The sequence below is a fragment of the Aotus nancymaae genome, unplaced genomic scaffold (genome assembly GCF_030222135.1).
Source record: "Aotus nancymaae isolate 86718 unplaced genomic scaffold, 86718_ANA_hifiasm-v0.15.2.pri h1tg000019l, whole genome shotgun sequence".
Lineage (NCBI taxonomy): Eukaryota > Metazoa > Chordata > Mammalia > Primates > Aotidae > Aotus > Aotus nancymaae.
The window spans coordinates 19,744,129-19,770,479 of NW_026988431.1; the positions used below are offsets into that span (position 1 = coordinate 19,744,129).

Consider the following 26,351-nt stretch of genomic DNA (forward strand, 5'->3'; position numbering starts at 1 on the left):
AAATAAGGTTTCAGAAGGTAGTCTCTGAACAGGTTTTATCCATTTCCCAAGCAGAGCTTATTTTCTCTGCATCAGCGAACTTGTCATGATAATCAACTTTTTTTGTCCCAACCATCAATCACTCTTGATTACAGCTGGGTAGAAGTTCTGTTCTGTTGATCAGCTCATCAGTGCACATAATATTACACCTGGAGGCCAGTACAAATCATCCCCCGAGGGGAAAAGCATTTTCCTTCAAGGCTTTTGTCAATGGTTTTATCATTTACATTTAGGTCTCATTGAGTTGTCATGTCTATCTTTGACTCTACCTTCTCTCTTATATAAAATATTCTACCAAAATAGCTCTCAACGTTTGCTTGATTATTTGTGCTATAGTGTTATTATTCTGCTTTTGCCTATTTAATGCAAAAAAGGAACTTACAATCTTTTGTATTCTTATTATCATAGAAAGCTTTCTCCAGCTTCTAATGAAGATATTGCAGAAACTAAATGCATATGAATTATAATTCAATGAATATTCAGTAATTCTGTAAAAAGCAGTTTAGCCTATGTATTACTAGAATGTTTGCAAGTCTAATTTTGTTTATTTTTAATGGTTTCTTAAGTTAGGTTTTTGTTTTATGTTTTGGCTTGGGCTAGGGAATATTTATCTTTAATTTTCATCTTATTTTAAGTAAAACTAACTAGCTATATTCATGGTTTAAAAAGACACTGAGAAGTAAATATTTTTAAATCAATTGCTCAAAGTCAGCTCAATTGCTCTTATGCTGTGTCTGTACTATAGAAAAATATCTTATTTCTCCAAGCCAACCCATATTTCTTAAGACAGTAGCATTATCAGAAAAGTTACTAGAGCAATGATAAAATATTATCATGGTAGGACATTTATTGGTTTCATAAAATATTTAAAATATTTGATTTTAAAAGCATTTAATGTATTCTCTGTGTAACCATAAACTATTTTTCTCCTTCTTGTATTTTGTTGTATTTTTATCACTTTATAAAATCTGAAACAATAATTTAGAGAATCATTTTAACATTTAGAGTACAAAGCATAAAGAAAACAGGCTAGCATATTAAATTACAGAATAACATGAATTTAATTAGAAATCATGTCTTTCTATTAAAAGGCCTAGTTACAGAAATTAAAATTTCTTTTATGGTTAGACCGCCTATAACAGTGATGCATCTCTGTTTTTGACTGAAATAGACCGACTAAGAGAGCTCTGTGGTTTTATTTTCTACCAGCATTTAGATATTATTGGTTCTTAATTTAATCTATGTAACAAAACCAGGGCAAATGACATCAATTAATGAGAAAGTGATCTATGTAGAAATGTATAAGCCACACGGGACTGAATAGGAAATTCATGTTTTGAAAAGCTGAGCTAAACACTCAAACTGGCTCACTGATGTCTCTGTGGTCTTGAATCTTCTTGGGATAGGAGTTGATCAAGTTTGTCAAGGATTGCACTATTATTATTCTGCAGGTTTAAAAATCAACATGAGCCGGGCGTGGTGGCTCCTATAATCCCAGCATTTTGGGAGGTCAAGGCAGGTGGATCACCTGAGGTCAGGAGTTCCAGACCAGACTGACCAACATGGAGAAACTCTATCTCTGCTAATAATACAAAAATTAGCTGCTCATGGTGGCACATGCCTGTAATCCCAGCTATTCAGGAGGCTGAGGCACAAGAATTGCTTGAACCCGGGAGGCAGAGGTTGAAATGAGCTGAGATCACACCATTGCACTCCAGCCTGGGCAACAGAACAAGACTTCCTCTCAAAACAAAACAAAACAAAACAAAACAAAGCAAAACAAAATAAAACATTAACTTGAATATTTTGTTGCACCACTCCCTTTGTTCCATATTAGCAGTCAGCAAACTGGGTCTTCTCCTGAAGAGGGAGTCTTAACTAGTTCATCTCTTCTCAGACTAGAGAGTCTAGGCAAATGGTTTGCCACAAGGAACTTGTCATCTTAGCCCACAGTATGATTTTTATACATGAAACAGAACTTTTAAACTTTAGCCACAGTGTATCACCTAATGCTTGACTTTGAATAAGCCCAACGTAAGTGGCAAAGTTTGTGTATTTATAAAACACTCAGATTGACTGAAAATGTATTTATGTATTTACTTGTAGACAGTTTGATATGAAATGATAAATCTTTAGTTTAAATAAATAACTTAAAGAAGAGTTTCCCTTCCCCTACTCCATGCCCCCAATCACAGTTTTTCCCCTCTGGAGATATGGAGATATTCAGTTCACATTGCAATTCTATTAGCACATTACATGTTGGCAGAACATTTGATGCAGTTTAGGAAGTATCACAGTGGTGGTGGGATCCAGTTTCTAAAATTTTGACCCTGCTCTCTCCTCTAACTTGAAAAAAGTTGCCAATATTTAAAATAATGCCAAGGATTGAAACCTCAGTGGAAGCAGAGACTCCACCAAAGCTATTTCATGTACAGAACCAAGTTTCTTTTGTTTTTAAACAAAATCCTAGTTCACTGAAGAGTATAAAAGAGTGAAAGTTAACATGTCACACAACCCATCCTGTCTCACGAAGAGAGATACATTCTCTCAAAAAGGATTCCCAATTCTGCTTCACAGAAGAAATGTTTCTGTATCTGGAAATGGAGGAAGGGAGTAAGTTACCAATACAGACTTCCAGATGACCCCCATATTGGTATCTACATCCAATTTTCTCCCTCAACTCCATACTTAAATATTTGCCTGCTCACTCAATATCTGCACTTGGTTACCTAATAGATTCCTCATACCTAATATCTCCAAAACTAAAGGCCATCGCTCAGTCCTCCAAAACCAGAGAATATTCCTCTTATAATGGCAACTCCAACCCTCTGATTCCTCTGGCTAAACATATTAGGGTCATTCTTACTCTTATTTCACATGCTAGATTCAATCCTACACAAACAATGTTAGATATACCTCGGAAATATATCTAGAATCTGACTGCTTCTCACCATCTCCATACTATCCCTCTGGTCCAAGCCACCACTGTCTCTCATCTGTATTATTGTAAAATTCTTCATAATCATTCTCCCTGCTTCTACTCCTTGTGCTCATCGTTTTAAAAATATAAACCAAGATCAGATGTGTTTTCTGTTGAAAATCTTCTAATGGTGCTGCATTTCATTTAGATTAAAAGGCAGAATCCTTAGATTTCAGAGGCCATGCAGTTCTATGAAACATGGCCTCTGGAAGCCTTTTGTGCTTCACCTTCTCCAGCTGCCCACCTCACTCACTCCCCCTCAGCCTCACTGACCTCCTGACCAGGTCCAAAACTATGTAAGGCACTGATCTTGGGTGTGATATTTAAGAGGGTTCTATAAAAACTCAGTAATCTAGACAAATAATATTTTAATTAAATATTTAAAAGATAAGATTAGGAAACTGTGGCCTGTAAGATAGCTGCCTGTTTTTGTAAAGAAAATTTTATTATAATCAGGTGAGTAAGACAGGGTTGTAGTACTAGCACAGGATCAGATCCTGTCTTTAAAAAAAAAAAACACTGGGCTGGGCGCTGTGGCTCATGCCTGTAATCCCAGCACTTTGGGAGGCCGAGGCAAGTGAATCACCTGAGGTCAGGAGTTTGAGACCAGCCTGGACAACATGGTGAAACCCAGTCTCTACTAAAAATACAAAAAATAGTTGGGCGTGGTGGCAGGTGCCTGTAATCCCAGCTACTCGAGAGGCTGAGGCAGGAGAATCGCTTGGACCCGGGAGGCAGAGGTTGCAGTGAGTCAAGACCACACCCCTGCACTCCAGCCTGGGCGAGACAGCAAGACACCTTCTCAAAAAAAAAAAAAAAAAAAAAGTTGATATTTTTTAGCTATAGCATTAAAATATTATTCATCTTGATTATTTAGTTTTTTAGTATCCCTGAAGTTTTGCTTCTTAGACAAGTGCTAACCTCACTGTAGTCATGACTCTGTCCTTACTATACCTTGAGTGCACCAGGCTCACTCTTTCCTCTAGGCCTTTGCACTGACTCTTCTCTCTACCTGGAAAACTCCTTCCTCCTATTTCTGCATACTGGCCACTGTATTTAAGATTTCAACCCCTATCATCCCTACTTTCCTTAGCTGATGGATTTTCTCTTAAGCACCGATCACCTTTTAATAATCTATATGATTTCATTATTTATTATGTATATTGCCCAACTCCAATTAGAAGGTAAGCCCTATCAGGGCAAAGATTTTTGCCTGTTTGGTTCACTGTTCTATTCAACTATTAGAGCATTGCTTGGTATATAGTGCTTAATAAATACTAATTAAATGCATAAATTAATGACCAAATAAATATTATGATGCTTGCCAGTTATATACATGCAAGCCTTCTTTTATTTAAGCTCTAGAATATTTCTGCCCTCTCCAAGTCGGGCTTCTTCCTCTTTCTAGCTCAAACCATAAAAGTCTACACCACATGACAATAAATGGAGACATTCAAAGGAGAAATAGGAGAAGCTATCTTTGCCCCAATTCAATCTTGGTGAGGGAACATGATCTTCTTCCTGTGGGCTTACTCCATTTTCTGACATCATAATATTTTGTCTGGTCATGGACATTAGATAGTTTTATAGTGGAGCCAGGCTTTTCTTGCTATCTTAGCACTAAGCATATTGCTAGGGTCCTCCATTACCTACTTCATCAACAAATAAGATGAATACCTGATAAGATCAATTCCCAGTTGTCAGCTAGGAAAATAGTAAAATGAAAGAGAAGAGTACTTTTTTTCCAAGTAAGTTGTTACTGTTTAATCATTAAGAAATGTTTGGATTATCAAAGGCTTTGGCAGTGCCTACCCTTGTAGAATATAGGCGAATAGTTGTTAAAGATGATAGATCCAGCTCCATCTTCTTGTTATGATTGTGGGGAATCCAGAATATTTTCCTCATCCCAGGTGAAGACCCACTTTCTCTACCACAGACTCATGCAGATTAGTAATGTGGACAGTTGTGTATTTAAGAAAACCGGGGGTGACTAATGATGAGATCAGAGAGAAGCAAGACCTAGAAATAAGTATGGTTAGACATACGTTTTTGTTTTTCCCTTTGTGCAGGTTGGCTCATGTGTAGGCTGGCGCAGTGGGCACATGTGAAAGTGGCTAATTAGATCTGTGTCATGGTTTAAGAGAGCTTCTAGACTAATATTCATAGTTAAATTATGTAGAAAAATTTATCTGCTGTACACAAAGAGCCGGCCTGAAAGAATGAAAAAAAAAAATCCCTAAGTAGGTGTATCTTCCTTTTTCTAATCCTTTTCTCATGGGAGCAATTTGCTCTTATTCTGATAATTCTTCAGATTTGTTTGAAGTTTCGCAATTATCATTCTCTACGCCTAACAAAACAAGAGCAGACAGAGATGTACATTTTTCTATTGCCTTAACTCTGGCAGTTACTATGTGATGAGATCTTTGTAGATATTGCTCAAAGCCTAGGTTTCTTCAGTAAGCAACTTCCTAGTAATCAGGACTGAGTATTTTCTAAGATTTCATTCAATTAAAGAGAGGAGGATCAAAGGTATTGAAAGACTCAGTGAATTCTTCATGTATTAAGTGTGCTAGAAGGTCACTGTTAGCCGGTAGTTAGATGAATATAAAGGGGGAAAAAGGCTTTATCAACTTTAATTGATCATTCATACCTAGAGTAACATGATTCTTTAGAAGCAAGATCAATGGTAGGTGCTGACATTGCTACTTCCCTGGCATCACAAAGAATTCTAGGCAAATTGTTATATTGTTGCTATGTTCTTTAGATGATTTACGCTACAGTTAGTACAGTCCTAAATGCTAAGAAGATATTATATTCCTGTTGCTGTGTTCTTTAGGTGATTTAGACTACAGTTACTGCAGTTCTAAATACTAAGAGAACATTATCTGAAACTTATTACAATGTTTCTTATGATCTCAATTTTACTTATGTAGAAAAGAGAGTTGAGACAGATTTTAAACACCTGGCTGACTTTCTTTCCATAGACCTGCAATAACCCCTGTAAGGACAACCGCTCAAACGAAAACAAACACGAATGGCAGCTAAATATTTCTTCCTCCACGATACCAGAGGACATCAGGGTGTCTTTCATGAACTGTTGCTTCAAAAGCCATCCATCACTAGCAACAGTTTTCCCATAGATTAAGGACTGGATTTGCATTCTAAATGATTTATTCCAACAGCTGCTCTAAGATAACTTGGCTGTAAGTTAAGAGTTTGCATTTGATCAGCTGCCAGTGAAGATCATAAAATTCAGCTTGGCAACAGAATTTAGGAAAAGAGGTCTCCTCAGCCCAGCTGTGCTTATTCGAGTTAGCAGCATGCGTAAAAGCACTACTCCAGCTCTCTGCTTTTCCGGTCAGCTTGGGAGTGATTTGCCACTGATAGAAGTTCAATTTAGTTCCAATTTTTTTGTGTGTGAAGAACCGAACCACCTTTTGTTGAGTATTTGGGGTGCGTGTGTGGTGGCGATTATATTAAGTCAGCTACAGTAGACATCTTAGAGTGTTGATGGAACAATCTGTTCAAATCAGTGGGTTATCATTTGGAAAATCATAGTGATGAATGTTTCAGTTTCACACCTAGTCTACACTGCAAGTTCAGATGATAAAGGAGTTCTTTTCCAGGTTACTATTTGTTCCAGCTCTATGAAATGGAAAGACTAAAGAACTTGGATTAGTCTATTTCTAGTCTTAACACTTATTTGATGTGTGACTTTGAGTAAGTTAATTTTTTTAACTTCTGTGAGTCTCAAACTCTTGTATAATGAAGATGATCATACTACCGTATAAGCTGGCTCTCAAGATTAAAGAAGGGTATTGTAAGCAAAGCAGCAGATTCACAGTAAGTATTCAGTGTTAATTTTCTTTCCTCTTCATATTTGACATTGGCATCAAAATAGGAAAATTGTTCATAGTTACTATCTTTCTAAATCACAAATTAGGTGACTGTGGCAAAGATTGCTAGATGTCTGATACTTCTCTTTTGTCTTGAATAATATAATTGAATGTTAATTGGGCTCTGCCAATATATTCTATCCTTTTGGTTAATTTAACTCTTGTTTACAGTAGAGATTGAGCATGCAAATCCATTAAGTAGTCTTTTAAAAATATAGATAGATGATATAAATTAATTCTGGGAGCAATTTATAATTCTATTTTGTAACTGATGGGTTGATTTTGGATTTTCTCTCTCTTCCTTTCTAATCCTAAGCCACAACATCTTGTATAATAAATTCAGTCTTGACGTAGCATTTTTCAAAAATGGTATCAATTGAATTCCTGTTCAAGTATCTAACAGTTGGCATTTTGAGTCAAATAGATGGATAATAAATGCATAGCTATAGTTATACATTAAACTTATATGCCATCGACATTCACCAAAGGTTTTAGTTCTACAGGATTAATGGAACATTGCTAGAGTTCAAATACTGAGTGCACCAAAAGATACTCAGAGAGAATTGAACTTTATTTTCAAATAAGAAAGTTAGCATGGGCAAAAAAAACTAAAAAATAAAAATAATAAAAAGGCATTTTCTAAATGTTAAGCAATCGCTTATTACTTGTGGTTTTCTAAGTGAGGAAAAGTTTCTTGTGTCAGCAGTTCGTTCGACAGGCCAATGATGAAGTGACTTCCTCTGCTCATGTTAAATGAAGTGCTTATTTCCCAGTCCATTGGGATGATTTAGAGCTGCAGCCTACAGGGCGAGGGCCACCTGCTCTTTCACTCACTGGTGATTTGGTAGTACATCAGTAATTTCAGGGACCTGTGATGGCTTGTGGCCTTGTTTGTCACTGTAGCTTTATGCATAACTTGTCAATTTATGGCAGTGATTATATATCCATCTTCATGGAATACAGACCCAGGATTTGAATTACAAGATCTTTAACCCTCAGACTTCTGGACTTGTGTGAAGCAGTTGCACAACTCTCTAAAATCAGAGGCAAGTGATATTTTGGAGTTCCAGATGATGTATTTTAGAGGCTATTTGTGTTTGTAAAATGCTTTGATTTACTACCTTAAGTGTGTTTCTTAAATACATCAGTACCTAGAATAGAATTTGGCCATCATAGGCATTTAGTAAGTGCTGAATGAACTCAATATATGCTAAAATGAATTGGTGAGGGATAAACAGAAATATGATATGTAACCCTGGAAGTTACTAGATCTGGGATTTTTTGGGAAATATTACTCAGCATATTATATTATGGACAACTGAAATATATACACTTTTGTACAAATGCTGCCTGCATTTATTTCAATTATAGGGTACAGATGGTTTTCTTTTTAATTATTTTTTATAAAGCTTTGAAAATTTACATTGGAGACAACCAGAAGGAAACCAAAATGTTCCATTCTTAAAGAGTGTCTTGCAATCTAATTATCAAAAATCTATATTCAGCTAAATGTGATATCGAATAAACCAAATGTTTGCAATTTATATAATTCATCACTCTGTATTTTCCTGCCCATATTCATCTTTTCAGGTACCTTTCCTCCCCTACTACCGATATATTACAATGGGCTTATAAAACTGCTATTTTGTTGCACAAATAATAAGGGTTTATTATATAACAATGCAGAAATCTAAAGGTAAGATGGTTCCCGGGTTATTTCACCAGCTCATGATCTCACCAAGGACCAAAATTCTTGCCATCTTTTTGTTCTTCCTCCCCTAATTCTAAACCTTCCCTCATGGGTGAAAGATGATTGCAGCAGTCCTTGACATCACAGGCAGATCTAACCACATCCAAAGAAAGAGGTGCATTATCTCCCATGACCGGCGCTCTCCTCTCTCTCTCTCTCTCTCAACTTTATTTTTAGAGCAGTTTGAGGCTCACAGTAGTATTAAGCAGAAGATACAGAGATTTCTCATTTACCTTCTGCCCCCAAATCTATGTAGCCTTCCCCATTACCAATATTCCCCACTAGAATGGTACATTTGTTTCCACTGATGTACCTCCACTGCCACATCATTATTACCAAAGTCTGCAATTAACTTTAGGGGTCATGATTGGTGTTGCATATTCTATGGGTTTGAACAGATTTATACTAATATTTGTTAGAGTATTATACAGAATAGCTTCACTGCCTTTGACATTCTCTGTGTTCCATCTATTTATCCTTTCTTCCACGTAACCCTTGGCAACCTGTAATCTTTTTACTGTCTTCATAGTTTTGTCTTTTCCAGAATGTCATGAAATTGGACTCAAAGAGTATGTAGCTTTCTCAGATCAGCTTCTTCCACTTAGTAATACGCATCTAAGATTCTTCTATGACTTTTAAGGGCTTGACAGCTCATTACTTTTTAACATTGAATAATTTTCCATTATCTGGATGTAACAGTTTGCTTCTCTAGTCAAACACTGAAGGACAACTCAGTTGTTTCGAATTTTTGGCAATTGTGAATAAAGCTGCTATAAATTTCTACATGAAAGTTTTTTTCTTCCTTGGAGATAAGTTTGTATCTCCTTTGAGTTAAATACCAGAGAACATGATTGTTGCCTTGTATGGTAAGAGTGTGTTTAGTTTTGTAAGAAATTGCCAAACTGTTTTCCAATGTGGCTGTTACATTTTGCATTTCTACCAACAATGAATGAGAGTTCCTGTTTCTCCACATCCTTGCCAGCATTTCATGTTGCTAGTGTTCTGAATTTTGACCATTCTGATAGGTGAACAATACTAGCTCTTTGTTTTAATTTGCCTTTTTTTAAAGCTTGAAATAGCAATGTAGAAATTCCCTAAAAGTACTATAATCTATACCAAGATTGCTCTAGGTATCATAATATTAACAGCTTCCTGGGTAATGATATCTATAACTATTATGTATCATGAGCTTAATGTTTTAAAATTCACTGTTTTCTTTAATCCTTGTGGTTGTCAAGTGTGGGTCTCGGGTCAATTTTTTTTTCTTTTGGTTTGTTTTTTAGCCACTACAGCCCTAGGATTTAACACAGTGTTTAAACATGGGATGGATTCTAACAACATCTGATCTAAGAATGAGTGCACAAATCAACATGGATTGATTTTTCTGCTGTTCTTTTGGTCTACTAACACCCCAGGACATTGTTCCCTTTGCGCTTGTCTCAGAGGTGGTGCTCGGTCATCTTCCTAAAGGTTTAGATAGACATAGAGCACTGATGGGCACTGTTAGATTTCACATCCTTTAGTCTCTGGAATGAGGGCTTCAAATCTTTCCAGCTCCTTAGAATGACACTTCTACGAAACAAATTTGTTTTAATCATGCTGAGGGTCTCTTTTAATATAATGCTTGTAAGTTATCATGAAAACACCCTTAGTATGTTTCTTCCCACCTTCCTGAGATTACTAGCATTTTCTCCTCCCAGTAGTTTAATCCAAAGCTGATTGGAAGCAAGTAGTTAAGGTCTCCCAAAGGGCGTGAATTTGGGAGTTGGGTAGAGAAAAATTATTCCTTCCACAAAAAGGTTCTAATGTGATACAGTAAGTAAATCAAAGACCCAGGATGGAGACTCCATTTCTTCTCCCTAAAATGTAATCTTTGCTCAAGGCACCAAAATTGGGCTTCTCTAATCTGATCCTCACAAAGCAAAGAAGAGCTTTTTGTGTTACTCCATTTTGCATTGCTGTAAAGAAATACCTGAGGCTGGATAATTTATGAAGAAAAGAGATTTATTTTAGTTCGCGGTTCTGAAAACTACATGAAGCATAGTGCCAGCATCTGTGTCTGGTGAGGGCCTTGGGAAGTTTCCAATCATGGTGGAACGTAAAGGGGGAGTGAGCATGTCAAATGGCAAGAGAGGAAGTGAGAGAAAGGAGGAGGTGCCAGCCTTCTTTAAACAACCAACTCTTGCCTAAACTAATAGAGTAATAACTCACTCTCTCCAAGGGGTTGGCACCAAGCCAATCATGAGGGATCAGCCCCTGATGACCCAAGCACCTCCCACTAAGTGTTACCTCTAACACTGGGTATCACATTTTAACATGAGATTTGGAGGGAACCCACATTCAAACCATATCAGTTTTTTCTGCAATAAATTTTCAAATGAAGAAACTGAGATATGGAGAAAAGTAACTTGGTTAAGGTCACATAATCCATAGAGTGGAAAGCCAAAATTTAAACTCAGGACCAGTAAATACAAACTTAGTTTCATTCTGTTTTACTTAGAATAAAACTTTTTTTGTGTGTGTGTGATTTTTTTTAATGCATTTTAGGTTATGGGGTACATGTGAAGAACATGCAAGATTGTTGCATAGGTTCTCATTCATAGGCAGGTGTAGAATAAAACTTAATGACGAATGCTCAGCTCCTAAGCCTGTGGTTTATGATCTTCTAGGTTGTGTTAAGATTTTAATGAAGAGTTATGCTGTCTTTACCTTTACATATCTACTGTAAGGCAATGTCTCCCGTCTTGAATGTTTACCAAAGGGACTTCAGATCCATAGATAAAATTTTTATAAGATGGAAATAAGAATAATCATAAGATCATCTTTGAGTCTCCTGAAAGTAAGGTAGAAGTGAATTAAAATAAAAAAAGTCTTTCTAAATTATGATGAGGAAGGACAGCCAGGAAAAATGAAGAAACATGAAAAAGCTATATACTTCAAGGGTTCCTGAAATAAAAGTAGTTTTTATTTTTGACATACATTATATTAAGATCCTGGAGAATTTTCATCAATCACTTGCAAATCTCCTTAGGCAGTCACGGGGTTTTTTATTTATTTGGTCAAAGTCAAATAGGAATCTCAGAAATCAAAATTCAATTGCACTGTGGCACGAAGACATTACCTGGCTTTCCTACAATGCTAAGAAAACCCCACAGTCATGTTCTATCTTTGGTTTCAGGTAGAGCATTCGAGAAACTGGTTATACCAACCATACCAACTAAATATTAACTTAGTAAGAACTGAAAAAAAAATATGGAAAAAGTGATTTAGGTTTATTCAGAAAAAAATATGGAAAAATTGATTTTTGGTTTGTCCAGATCTGAGGTTTAGCACATCTTCTAGGTATTACGTTACTGTAGTGCTTCTAAAGAAATACTCAAAAGAAGCCTCCAAAAAGATATGTTGTATTCTTCTTTTTCTTAAGGCCATAGAATGTGTAGATTTTCAGAGCCCTTTGATGCTTCATTTAGACAAAGATTAGCTAAAATTAAATTTTACAGACTTCGTTGCTCCCATATGTTCATGAACACTCTTCTTTACTTTGGCTGAGAACTCTGTTTCTCCAAGATTAAAGCATAATAGTAGGTAGATGTATTTGTTGATTTTATGTAACACTGGCTGCTGTATAAATCAATCAAAAGATCTAGAGTGGCTCCAACAAATTAGATACTCAAGTTTTGCTCATGTAATAGCCAAAATAAGAGTTTTTGATTCATTGGATTAAATGTTTTGATCCATTAGATCCATTCGATCCACCACAACTCTTCCATGTAGCAATTCTGGAATCCAGGACCTTCCATCTTGTGTTTTAATATTTTTAATGGGTAGCTTCCAAGATTGCTGTGTTTGTCTGCATCAAGCAAGCAGAAAGGAAAGAGCCAGGAAAATGACACTTAGGAATTTTTAGTGCATCAGGGCTGGGCATGTTGCAGATCCTGTTCACTGGCGCTTATTATCTATCACTCAGTCATGTAGCCACTGAACTGTAAGAGAAATGTAGTCTGGCTTTGTGTCAAGGAAGAAGAAATGAGTTTCTTTGATATGCCCCTGAGATTGTGCCCCACGACTAGTTGAATATTTTACCCCTTTTTTTTTCCTATTTAGTTTCTGGTGTAAAAGAAGAAGGTGGGAATTGTACTCTATCAGAAAAGTACTTCTATTTTATCTTCTCTCCTTTTTCTGGTTCTATTTTTCATTCTGAAGAATATCTGCATTTAAGACAGAAATATCTGAGAAATTTTTCATGGTGCAATGAATTTTGGAGACAGGGGGACCTGGTTTCAAATCTTGCCTCTGTTGTTTACTACTTATGAACCTTGGGAAGTTCCTTAAACATTGTGATCCTTAGTTTCCTCAGTTTTGAAATGGACATAATAAAATCCAACTTGGAGGAAAAGTATGAATTTTATGGAAAGTCCTTTGAATAATACATAAAATATATTCTTTGGAAAACATTTGGAAGCCATTACTAGGATATCTTTATGCTCTTTGGTGCTCACCTAATATGAAAAGGATTTGTATTAGTTATGTTAACACACAGCTGGAGTCACAAATATGCCCTAAACTGGAGGGGCTTAGAAGAAATAGTTTATTTTTCTTTTACATAGTTTTTCTGCAGTGAGCACTCTGGTTGTCAGGCAGATCTGCTCTGTGAGGTTTTGGCTATTTAGGAAGTCATGGCCATTACAGACATTAGGGATATTGTAGACCAGAGGAAAGCTAATCTTAAAATGCTAATCTGTGGAGGAAAGCCTAAAGTTAATGATATTTCTATGGATAATGAACATTTGACTCCTTTGTAGTCTTTAACAAATTACTTTAAAGATAACCAATAAATCATTCTATTCAGTAATTTGATGATAACCTTTCTATTAATATTTTAAGGGTAGAAAAAAATTCATACTGGAGGTGAAATGAATTATGTTTTGTATATAAAGTTAGTGGCCTAGTTGAGAGCTGTACCTTCACGTTTATAGCTTGTTTCTAACTGCACAAAGGTATAGCACTTCTCCCTAAGAATGGTAACCATCATGAGGATGTAAACCAAGAAATATTGGTCAAATGGAGAAATGTTGAAGACAGTGGTTGATGTAACAGCATGAACAGTGTGATTCATTTTTTTGTACAATAATATGTAATTATCATTTAACAAATAAATACTGAGCACCTACTATGTACCTTCTGATAGAAAAAAAAATCTCTGAAAGAATTAACACTGCATAACTAGTTTATAAGTTATTTTATATTATACCTTTTTCTTATTTGCACTTTTAAGATTTTCCACATCATGGATTTTTTTAAAGAGCGAAAGTATTTAACATAACTCATTAATGTTATTAACGATATTACCTCATCTTTGTGCTTTTCTAATGATAGAATCAAAGGCAGGTCTGTTTCCAGATACTCACTTATAATATGGAAATACATATTAGTAGTACTAAATAAGATAATAGTACTCAGTTCAGAACAATCGTGTCAGATGCTTGAAGTTTGCTTCTGGAAACCAATCCAATTAGCTAATTCATGACCAAGCATTCAGATCCTATATTTCCTTTCCAAAATCTATTGTCTTCAAAATCTATTGTTCCAGTGAATAGATTAGCATTAAATTGTCCTGTCTTTACAGTTCCCAATAATATACATGTTGCAAAAATCTAATGGACACTTCCACGCCCTCCTATCTGTTACAGCAGCAGCAGTCAGTAGTGATAGGCATTCCCTTCCAGATGCTCTTTATCACTCTTGCTTCCATGATACCAGATTTTTTGAGTTTTTAGCCTATCTCCATGGCTGCATGTTCTACATCTCCTTTTCTTGCACCACTTTTGCAATTTTTTATACACACACACACACACACACACACACACACCTATAGAGAGAGCTATGTCACAGGGCAGGAACATTTGCTGCATATGTAAATATCTAAATGAACAAATATATAAACAAATTTAGTCTTCAATGCAGAAGAGTGACACTTGAACTAATAGTTCAGTTTTTAGGAAATGGGAGAGCAATGAGAAGAGGAACCTGTGTATCCCTCCTGCTTGGAAATTTGCAGGACCAGCCCTGCAAATGTGAAAACACAACTATAGATCAACAACTTTAAGGAACAGGGGCTCTATGATTCCTTATCAAAAACTAAGTTTTGGAATAATTGTACAAACTTCAGGCTTGATTTCTCTTAGTTACCATGCAGCTTGAATCACTGAATCATTCTTGAAGTTCTTTTGTTGTTTTAACACATTAAATTAGCTAATTACAGCTGAATATGTAGTGGAAAATAGCATCTGTTTACAGTGTAATAGTATAAAAATTACTTACCAGTAACAGAATAAGAAGCAATTTGCAAAAGCTAATCATATTTGTGCACTTGTCTGCAAAAAGTAAATTGTTAATATATGCCCAAGGGGGAAAAAAATCACTTGCTGGTTTAGAAAGTGAAAGCAGTGATATTAACAAACATTACTTAGACAATTGCTGTATTTAAGACTGGAATGTCTCAACTTGTCATAAAACATAGATGTTTGTTAATTTTTTTTTACTAGCTTTGACAATGGTAAATTCAAACAATTTGGAGATTAATATACCATAGAAAATCAAATGGTCTATGATTTTTTTAATATCTGCAGTCAAAATTTTAATAATTCTTACTTAGAGAAAACTTTTTGTTTTTCAGTGCTAATAGCAAATGCCATTGGGGAAAAAAAAAACACACAAATCCCAAATTCAGTCTCCATTTGGCATTTTTTCCTCAAGTCATAGAATTTGAGGAAAAATTTCAGTTTCTAAATTGACCTTTAAGAGGTCAATTTAGAAACTGAAAACTAATATCCGAAAATATTGAAAAAAAAATAGAGTAGAATCTCAGAAATCTCACTGAGTTGCAGCTTTTTGTTTGTTTCTCCACATTGAGAAGCTGGAGGTGCTTACATTTTATAATTATTGAGACTTTTAAATGATATATTTATAAAATTTTAAAAAAATACGTGATTTATTGAATGGACCATTTTTTCTGTGGTTGTACTAGACAGCAATGAATGGCAGATTCAAAAGTAAGATCAGGTAGTGGTAGTGGTGTGGTTTCCCCCTCTATATTTATCAGGAAGTAAAAGAATTCTTTGTGAAGTTAATCTTTAAATTCCCTTTCTCTAGATGCCAGAGTGAAACCTATTCAACTAACAGACTTAGTTCAGATATGTTAATAACATTCATTAAGACACAGCTCTCTTTTATATCTAGTCAGCCCTTGATTAATACTCCCATCCTGCCTTCCTGCTTTTGACCTCTCCTTTATAAGGTTTCTGTAAATGTTAATTTCATCCACTACAATTTTAACTCAGGGAGAATAACCTTACTGCCAGGTTTGGAGGACACCTCATTGTAGCCTACTATAGTTGGACTTTACCAATCCCCATTTTGCTGTTCTAGTGACAGGACTTTCATCCTTATGAATTTAGCCTCTAGAGATCAAATTCTGAGAGATGATTTTCTATATACAGAGAGAAATGTGTTAACTTTCTACCTAACTTACTTTACTGAGAGGATGAAAAGAGGATGATTCATTCTTTGTCTGGAACTTTAAGATCTTAAGCACTTTAAGAAAAGACTTAAAGGCTTTTTTAAAGCTAAGTGATGATACATACTTTAGTCCAATGAAGAACTTGGAAATATATCGTCCCATAAATGGTCAGTTGGAGTCTTAGTTCACTCATTTAAATGTTGCAGCTTATAAAGGATTGTGTTTCAGTGGTTAAACAGGAAACTACCTTTTATTTGTCTTTCAAATGACATTTCCCAGTGGCTTCAGTTACCATCTGTTGCTGTTAATTTCCCAATTTAGCTTCAGCCTAGAATTCATCTCTAATCTCTAGGAGACATAGCTACAGAGCCCACATTTTACTTAGGTGTTTTTAAGGTTCGTTAAACTCAACATATCCTAACCCAACTCATGTTCTTCCCCCAAACCTTGGGACTTCTGTGAATATCAACCATTCTAGGAAATGAAATCTCCAATCTTGCATTTGCAGGAGGCAGAAACCTGCCAGGGATCTTTGAGACCATCCCTCAAAATTCATCATCAATTCTGAAAATTCTTAATTTACAGACTAGCCAAATGATTACTTTCATTTCTCTGTTTTTATTGTCATATTAAATTCTCAGATGTGACCATCTCTTACTTGTGCCACTATAATGATACTTTTATCTTCCACTCCTTCCCCAGTTTTGCCCTCCTCTTTTCATCTAGAGTCCCTGCCCATGCCAGAGCGATGTCATACAAATGCAAACATGTTTTATTTCTTATTTAAAATACATTTACACAGCCTTCCATGTGAACAGAATAAAGAACATAATCTTTAAATGAACCTACGAACTTTTTGCAAGAGCTGACTTCTGCCCCCATCTTCTGCTTTATATTCCCAAGGGAACTTGCTAATGTCTGAAAGTTTCACATTTGGGGATAAAAACAAAGCATTGCATAGTCTTATATTTTGCGTAGTATATCAGCATAAGTTTATTGCAGTAGGTACTGAAAAATTGAAGATCTTCAGATAGAATGATGCTCTCAATATTATTTAACCCATTTATGGGCCTGTGATAGACTGAGTGAAATTAATATGAGTTAATCATTACAGAAATCAATAATAATTCCTATGCGTTATTAAGTCTTATGTCCTCTGCAGAATAAGCCACTGTGAAGTCACATAATAAGGTTATAATGTTATTTATCATCGTTCACTCTCTTTTGGGTTGAGAAAAGGAGTTCTAAGTGTGGTTTCTGGAGTTAGTCAGACGAGCACAAGTTATCTTCTGTTCGTACTCTGTGGTTAAGCTGCTCTAGCTCTTAGATTCTCAAACCACCCATCTATAAAATTCCCATGATAGTTGCAATTCCCTCAGAGGCTTTTAAAAGGAATAAGTGAGAATATTCACATCACTTATTCATTTACTTATTCCACTTGAAATATTCATATCAAGCCTTCAGCTCACTACCTGACACATTGGAGTGTTCCATAAATGCCTCACACAAACATCCTCTGTGTGACAGAATAGCAGCATCTCCTTAATAAATTTATGACACATTGAACTCTTCCTCCAAGAATAACCCTGGGAAAAATTCCTCTGACAAAAATTCTACCATGTACCACTAAATACTACTGGGTTCTTAGTGTGCTGTTAGCACCTAACTTAACACTAAACTCTTTGGATTAGAACTTTCTTGCTGACACAACTCACCTATACCTGACTACATGGCCAGACAGAAAACATAAACAAAAGTTTTTTCTTAATGCAATAGGAAAAACTTTGGCACAAAATGAAATTAGGTATGTGTACATGTCCAGAAAATTCAGGCTTCCAAAGTCATTGTCACTGTCTCTTCCCCGCTTACCCTCCTTCTCTCCCTCCAAGAGTTATCTTGTCCCCAAATCACTTCTATTTGCAATTTTGGTTGTATGAAAGTTAAAGCAAAAGCAGTGCTTTCTACAGGCCCACCAAATGTGTTTCTAAGTCTGGAAGAAAAGCATTATTTAAGAAGTTGGATGATTTCCCCAGGTTTTGCATATAAAATGTCCCCCTTCAGATCTTTTTGGTCCTTTTGGTCACAGGGATGTCCTGAAGTGGGGTCAGTTTGTCCAATTTTTCTTATTTAAAACATTTTTTCTTTTTTCCCCAAGATCATAGTTTTCATAAAAGCACAGTTTATTCATAATTTTCATCCATTTCTAGAATTTCAGCCCAGGTACCAAATTGATTTATACAGAAGAACATTCATTTTCCTTTATTTTGGCCAAAAGTTGGTATTTATTCTCTTTATAGGGCCCTGTTCTATCCTAAGATGCCATTTGTACTTTGACATAATTTATCTCATTGAATTTGGTGAAGCTCTTGACAATTATTCTAAGGGCTAGTGTCTTTTTCTTCTAATTTACTATGTATTCTTTATGTAACTGAAAGATTAACCCCTCTGCAAAAGGAGTTACACATTTTTATGTGGTATTTTTTCAAATTAATTTTACTTTCTCATGGTGTTTTTTATAGAGAAGGTTTTGGGACTTTTTGTTTCATTAAGAGAAAGTATCTCACTCTGTTGACCAGGCTGGAGTACACTGGCTCACTGTAGCCTCAAATTCCTGGACCCAAATGATCTTCCCACCTCAGCCCCCTGAGTAGCTGGGATTGCAGGCACATGTCACCATGCCCAGCTAACTTTAAAAACAAAAATTTAGTAGAGTTGGGAGTTGTGCTTTGTTGCTCAGGCTGGTCTCAAAATCCTGCCTTCAAGTGATCTTCCCACTTTGGCCTCCCAAAATGCTGGGATGACAAGTGTAAACCACTGTGCTAGGCTAGAAGATTTATAAATGTAACTTAATTTTTAGTCTAACTTGTTCACCACTCTATCTCTAACCCCAATAACTACAATAGCATCCAGTGCACTGTAACTGTTGAATAACTTCTTTGTGAATGAATGAACACCTAAAGGAATTGTATATGGGTAGACTCCACCAAAAGTGTTCAGGTTTCTGAGGTTATCTGTGGTCTTGTTCTCCAGGCTTTCTCAATGTAACCAAAGTGCTTCAGAGAACTGTTAGGATGTTTAACACTGGCAAATCAACTGGCTCAACTGTAAGCCATTATTTTGTGGACCCCGTGGAACTCATTAATAATTGAACATTTTAGAAATGATCTTTGAGACAAGTTCATAAAAGGAACAATCAGAACTATTCTCAGATTTATGAATTAGAGATTGTGAATTCTACAAAGCTATAGAGAGAAGCCCTTCTTTGACTTAGGGAGGAATAGGAAATTTAGTATATTACCCTAAGGTGTTCTTCAGCAAACACAGAGTATATGGTATGTGAATATATAGGGAGGAAATGTGTTAATGATGCCATACTTAATTTCTCTGTATTGGTTTTAAAGCAGAAATATTTCATTTTAGAAGTTTAAAATGGTGTTAACAAAGAACTAGCATTTCCCGAGTCCTGAAAATTTTTATGTACATATTTAAAAGAATTTTGTATTTTAGATAGCCCTTAAAATGCAGCGTCATCACTGGAATTATTCATTATATTTCTCAGATTTAAAAAGAACCTGTTGGTTATTCATTTAAATGTTTAAAAAGTGAAACAATCTCCATATTATTCCTTTGCCACATCCCTTGAAAAGAGAGTTCCCATAAATAGCACAATTTGTGTTTGATGGTAAGCTTCATCCCAGAGAAAAAATGATAGTTTGTGTTTGTGCCAGATGCTTTTCCAGCATTAAGTGCCATAAAAATCCCCTGAAGTGTGTTCAACAGATAAGGCGAAGTGCCAAAGAATGGCAGAGAATTAGGTTAAACCCTGTTCACGTACGAAATCCACTGAGACACCATATGCATATATCCATTTTAAAATCAAAATGTGAAATTAATTCAACATGCATTTAATAGGCAACTATTTAGAGATGTATGTTAGACCCTAGGGACAGGATGATGAGTAATATCAGTCTTCCACTCTCTGTCAGGAGAAACAGGTATTTAACCCTTCTTGTGGCAGTGACAGAAGTGCTATGATGCAGACGTACCTAAGACTACATGGAGAAGGTGGCCTCCCAACATCTATCAGGCATGTAGAGTTGCTCCAGGCAGAGGGAATTCTTTATACAAGGGCTTTAAAGTGATTCTTTTTGTGACATTTTCCTTATGAAAAAAAAAGCAAGGAGATCTATTGCTCATTTATCTAGACTAGACATGGTTGTTCTTGCTACAGAGCAGACACGGGAGTAGTGGAGGGGGAGCATTTGCTGGAGGAGGAAATTAAGGATTCTTTATAGGAAACACACATTTTATGCCAGGATATAAAACAAGTTTTTCCCTGCTGTTGATACAAATATCTATGACAAGTTGACCCTTGAACATAATTAGAGTCAACATTTCTAATTCTTCCCCACCCTATTCAAATGGTGTGTGTCACACATGGAGCCAAGTATTAAGCTGTGGACATTCTGAAGGGATTTTGTACACTGGTTGAATAGCTGGACAACATGGATTCTGTGATCTTTCTCAGTTCTGTACAAACTTGAAATGTTTGTGTTTCTATCACTAGAGCTAAAACTCATTTGAGATCTCTGATTTACAAAAAGCTCCAAAAAAGATTGAGGAAATTTAGCAGAATCTGTCTTCCTTTTATCTAGATTAGACCTTCTGTGCTGGCTTCCAAAGCCCACTGCTATCCTCTGTTCCTCAATCAGGACTCTGCCGTTAGAATTCAAGGAGATGGGTGTTTGAATTCAGGATATACAAAAGCAATGGTTTCTTTCACAACAGGAACCAGGCAGTAAGTCTCAAATTAGCTTCTCTCACTCAGGTACCTACTCTCTACTTTATGACTCATATTAGATACTTGAGAACATTAAATAATTAATGTTTAGGAATCATTAAATTTATAGATGACTTGAGAAGCTTTGAAAAGATAAGTGACCACATCTAGACTATTTTTTTCATAACCATGTAAGTACTTAGTGACAAAGTACTTTCTTTGCTTATAAAAGTTAGTTACCTAATGTATCTGAGAATTTGTCACATGCTCCTCTTCTTTTTCTTCATGTGTATTTAGAATTTTTTTTCCCACTGAGTAATGGTGGTGTATGAAAATCACTGTAATCTTGTGGTATTATCTTTCCTCCCTTTTTTTTCTATTCCTGTAGCTGTTACTATTCATTTCTGTATTGAAGAGTACAGAAGAAAGGAATACATTTAAAGCAAAGCATCAATCACTTGAGCTCAAAAGAATACCCTTAATTGAATCAGGTTTTTCACTTCAGGAAACAATGCAAGTGAACATTCATTTTTATTCATAATGTAATCTTCTATTTACCTGATAACTACACAATAACAAGTTGAAATGAATTATTAAATATTCTATATGGGGCAGGTAATTAAGAAATAAAAATATATCATGTTTTTTTCGTATTGCATAATTTGTATTCACCGCACTAAGGAAAATTTATAACAGTGAACTAGTCTATCTTTACATTTCTTCTTCAAATGTTTTGTTAAATAGAGTAGTAGAGAAGATAATTTCTTGGCTTACCAGCATGGTTTCTGTTTGCCTGTAGGCTAAGGATTTTTCTCAATAAAAAAGCCATAAGTATACAAGGAGAAAAACTAGACATGGCTAACACTAACTCAGTTTAATGCAAATAAGACAATGGGTTAGATACTTCCTTGTTATGGTGAAGTTTTAAGAGTTTGATACAGGGGTTGATTTTTGCTTATTATTACTGTCATTATTTTTATTGAGAAGAAGGTTTCTCTAGCCCCTGCACACTGGATCATAACAATGCATTCAATATAGAGATAAAAATAATTAGGTCAGGAATTGTCCTGTGAAAATAATTACATTGGAGAGAAAAGATAAAATCTGGAAACAGAAAATCACAAGGACTTGGAAAGCACTAATATGTGATGTTAGAATTATAAGGATATTTCCAAGGTTAATTGCTATTTAAGTTTGTCTTTCTTGGATAGAAGTTTTCCATGTACACATATATCTGAGTACTTTTTGACATGTTTTTAAGGAAAAAAATGATAATTTTTAGGGAGAATAATACACATTGTTCACATAAAAATGTTCGATTTTCAAATGATCATATATTCACCTTAAAAAGCCTTGACTTCAGCAAGAAGTACCAAAATAAGTGGGCTGCTTTGGGAGAAAAATGCATTTATACTTAAGATGATGAGTTTTTAAACTTCAGAATTAACCAAATCACCTGCAGGGCTTGTAAAGTACCCATTACTGAGTCTCCCTCTTATAGTTTCTGATTCAGTATGTCCAGGATGGAGACTGAGAATTTTATTTCTAACAGTGTCCTAAGCCCATGCTATGATGTTAAGACTGTTGGTCTGGGGACGAGACTTTGAGAAAAAATGCTTTGTATGGATGTTAAATGAAGCTGAGAGTTGACAATCAAGAAGTTAAGATAGAGTAAGAATTTAGAAATCTTCTGCTGAACTGGTATATACAAAATGATATTCCAATTATTTAAAAAGTCATTGAGCAATTAAAATGCATACTGGATCCAAGATGGCCAAATAGGAACAGCTCCGGAGTGCAGTTCCCAGCAAGAACAACACAGAAGGTGAGTGCCCACTGCATTTCCAAACAAATTTTCACTGCCCACAGACCAGGAGATTCCTGGGCCAAAAAGAGCCACAAGTTTTCAGCACAGCTGGTGCCGGGTTGGCGCACAGAAACTCAAACAAATCTGGGCAGACATTTCAACTGGCGCCTGGGACACCTGGGAAACAGAGCCACCAATTCAACTGAAAGGGAGGGGGCAGAGACAGGGAGCCAGGCAATCTGGCTTGGTGGGTACCACGCCCACAAAATGAGCACTCTGAAACGCTCTGGATTGAGAGTTGTGCAGCAAGCCAGCTGGACCCAGGACAGTCCAGCTCAGTGTGGGGAAAGGCAACCACAACTACCGAGGCAGTTCACACAGCAGCTGGGCAGAGCCTGCAGCAGCTCAGCAACACGTCTGCTGGCAAACTGTGACTAGACTACTCCACGTAGGGCAGGGCATCTATAAAAAAATGCAGCAGCACAACAGGAACTTATAAATAAAGCTGACCTTCCTAGGACAGAGCATCTGGGAAAAGAGGCAGTTATGAGTTCCCCTGCATTAGACTTGAAAGTACCTGCCCAGCAGCTCTGCATGGAACAATGGAGCTCCCAGCACAGCACTTGAGCTCCTATAAGGGACAGACTGTCTCCTCAAGCAGCTCCCTGACCCCTGTATACCCAAAGAGACACCTCATGAAGGAGAGCTCAGGCCAACATCTGGCAGGTACCCTTCTGGGATGAAGATAATAGAAGAAGGAACCGGCAGCAACTCTTACTGTTCTGCAGCTCCCCGCTGTGGTTGATCCACAGGCAAGCAGGGTCTTGAGTGGACGTCAAGCAGTCCTGCAGCAGAGAGGCCTGACTGTTGGTAGGAAAACTAAGAAACAGAAAGAAATAACTTCATCATCAACAAAAAGGACGTCCACTCAGAGACCGCATCTGAAAGTCACCAACTACAAAGACCACAGGTAGATAAAGCCACTAACATGGGAAGAAACCAGCACAAAAATGATGAAAACACCCAAAACCAGAAAGCCTCTTCTCCTCCAAAGGATCACAACTCCTCATCAGCTAAGGATCAAAGAGGGATGGAGAATGAATCTGATGAATTGACAGAAACAGGATTCAAAAGGTGGGTAATAACAAACTTCTCAGAGCTAAAAGAATATGTGCTAACCCAATGCAAAGAAACTAAGAACCTAGAAAAAAGGTTAGATGAGATTCTAACTAGAATAAACAGCTTAGAGAAGAATATAAATGACTTGATGGAGCTGAAAAACACAGCATGAGAACTTCATGAAGCATACATAAGTTTCAATAGTCGAATTGACCAAGCAAATGAAAGAATATCAGAGATTGAAGATCAACTCAATGAAATAACATGAGAAGGCAAAAATAGAAAAAAAGTTTGAAAAGAAATGAACAAAGCCTCCAAGAAATATGGAACTCTGTGAAAAGACCTAATCTATGTTTGATAGGTGTACCTGAATGTGATGGAGAAAATGAATCCGAGCTGGAAAACACTCTTCAGGATATTATCCAGGAGAACTTCCTCAATCTAGCAAGCCAGGCCACCATTCAAGTCCAGGAAATACAGAGAACACCACCAAGATACTCCTCAAGAAGAGCAACCCCAAAGCACATAATCATGAGATTCACCAAGGTTGAAATGAAGGAAAAAATGCTAAGGGCAGTCAGAGAGAAAGGTCAGGCCAACCACAAAGGGAAGCCAATCAGACTCACAGTGGATCTCTCTGCAGAAACCCTACAAGCCAGAAGAGAGTGGGGACCAATATTCAACATCTTAAGAAAAGAACTTTCAACCTAGAATTTCATATCCAGCCAAACTAAGCTTCATAAGCAAAGGAGAAACAAAATCCTTTATGGACAAGCAATTGCTGAGAGATTGCATCACCACCAGGCCTGCCTTGTAAGAGCTCCTGAAACAAGCACTAAACAAGGAAGGGAACAACCAGTTCCAGCCACTCCAAAAATGTACCAAATGATAAAGACCAACACAATGAAAATTTCGTCAGCCAATGGGCAAAACATCCAGCTAGCATCAAAATGGCAGGATCAAATTCACACATAACAATATTAACCTTAAGTGTAAATGGGCTAAATGCCCCAATCAAAAGACACAGACTGGCAAATTGGATAAAAAGTCAAGACCCATTGGTATGCTGTATTCAGGAAACCCATCTCACATGCAAGGACACAAATAGGTTCAAAATAAAGGGATGGAGGAAGATTTATCAAGCAAATGGAGAGGAAAAAAAGAAATAGCAGGAGTTGAAATCCGAGTCTCTGATAAAATGGACTTTAAACCAACAAAGATCAAAAGAGACAAAGAAGGGTATTACATAATGGTAAAAGGATCAATGCATCAAGAAGAGCTAATGATCCTAAATATATACGCACCCAATACAGGAGCACCCAGTTACATAAAGCAAGTTCTTAACGACCTACAAAGAGACTTAGACTCCCACACAATAATAGTGGGAACTTTTAACACTCTACTATCAATATTAGACAAATCAACGAGACAGAAAATTAACAAGGATATTCAAGACTTGAACTCAGATCTGGACCAAGCAGACCTAATAGACATCTACAGAACTCTCCATCCCAAATCCACAGAATACACATTCTTCTCAGCACCGCATTGCATCTACTCTAAAATGGACCACATAATTGGAAGTAAATCACTCTTCAGCAAATGCAAAAGAACAGAAATCATAACAAACAGTCTCTCAGACCACAAGGCAATTAAATTAGAACTCAGAATTAAGAAAGTAACTCAGAACCACACAACTTCATGGAAATTGAACAACTGGCTCCTCAATGTCAACTGGATAAATGATGAAATGAAGGCTGAAATAAAGACATTCTTTGAAACCAATGATAATGAAGACACAACATATCAGAATCTCAGGGACACATTTAAAGCAATGTCTAGAGGGAAATTTATAGAAATAAACACCCACATGAGAAGTGAGGAAAGATCTAAAATTGACACCCTATTGTCAAAACTGAAAGAGCTAAAGGAGTAAGATCAAAAAGTCTCAAAAGCTAGCAGAAGACAAGAAATAACTAAGATCAGAGCAGAACTGAAGGAGATAGAGACATTAAAAACCCTTCAAAAAATCAATAAATCCAGGAGCTGTTTGTTTGAAAAGATCAACAAAATAGACAGACTGCTAGCCAGATTAATAAAAAAGGAAAAGGAGAAGAATCAAATAGATGCAATAAAAAACGATAAAGGGTTTATCACCTCCGATTCCACAGAAATACAAACTACAATCAGAAATTACTACAAACAACTTTATGCACATAAACCAGTAAACCGGAAAGAAATGGATAAATTTCTGGATACTTGCACCTTCCCAAGCCTAAACCAGGAATAAGTTGAAACCTTGAATAGACCAATAACAAAGGCTGAAGTTGAGGCAGCAATTAATAGACTACCAACCAAAAAAAGTCCAGGTCCAGATGGGTTCACAGCCGAATTCTACCAGACATACAAAGAGGAGCTGGTACTATTCCTTCTGAAACTATTCCAAACAATACAAAAAGAA

General features: G+C 36.3%; 1 protein-coding gene across 7 annotated transcripts in view; it reads left to right on the forward strand.

Moving 5' to 3' along the window:
• The window catches only part of ZNF385D (zinc finger protein 385D), a 1,173,536-nt gene that overhangs the window by 1,043,891 nt on the left and 103,294 nt on the right, over positions 1–26,351 (forward strand). The window contains exon 1 of one of the 7 annotated variants that reach the window (XM_064378660.1): positions 6,736–6,862. The exons of the other annotated variants lie outside the window; for them this stretch is intronic. Within the exon in view, the coding sequence (XP_064234730.1) occupies positions 6,785–6,862 (78 nt within the window). The 5' untranslated portion in view covers positions 6,736–6,784. Of the gene's footprint in view, positions 1–6,735; positions 6,863–26,351 lie in introns of those variants that run through there. 7 annotated transcript variants of the gene reach the window in all.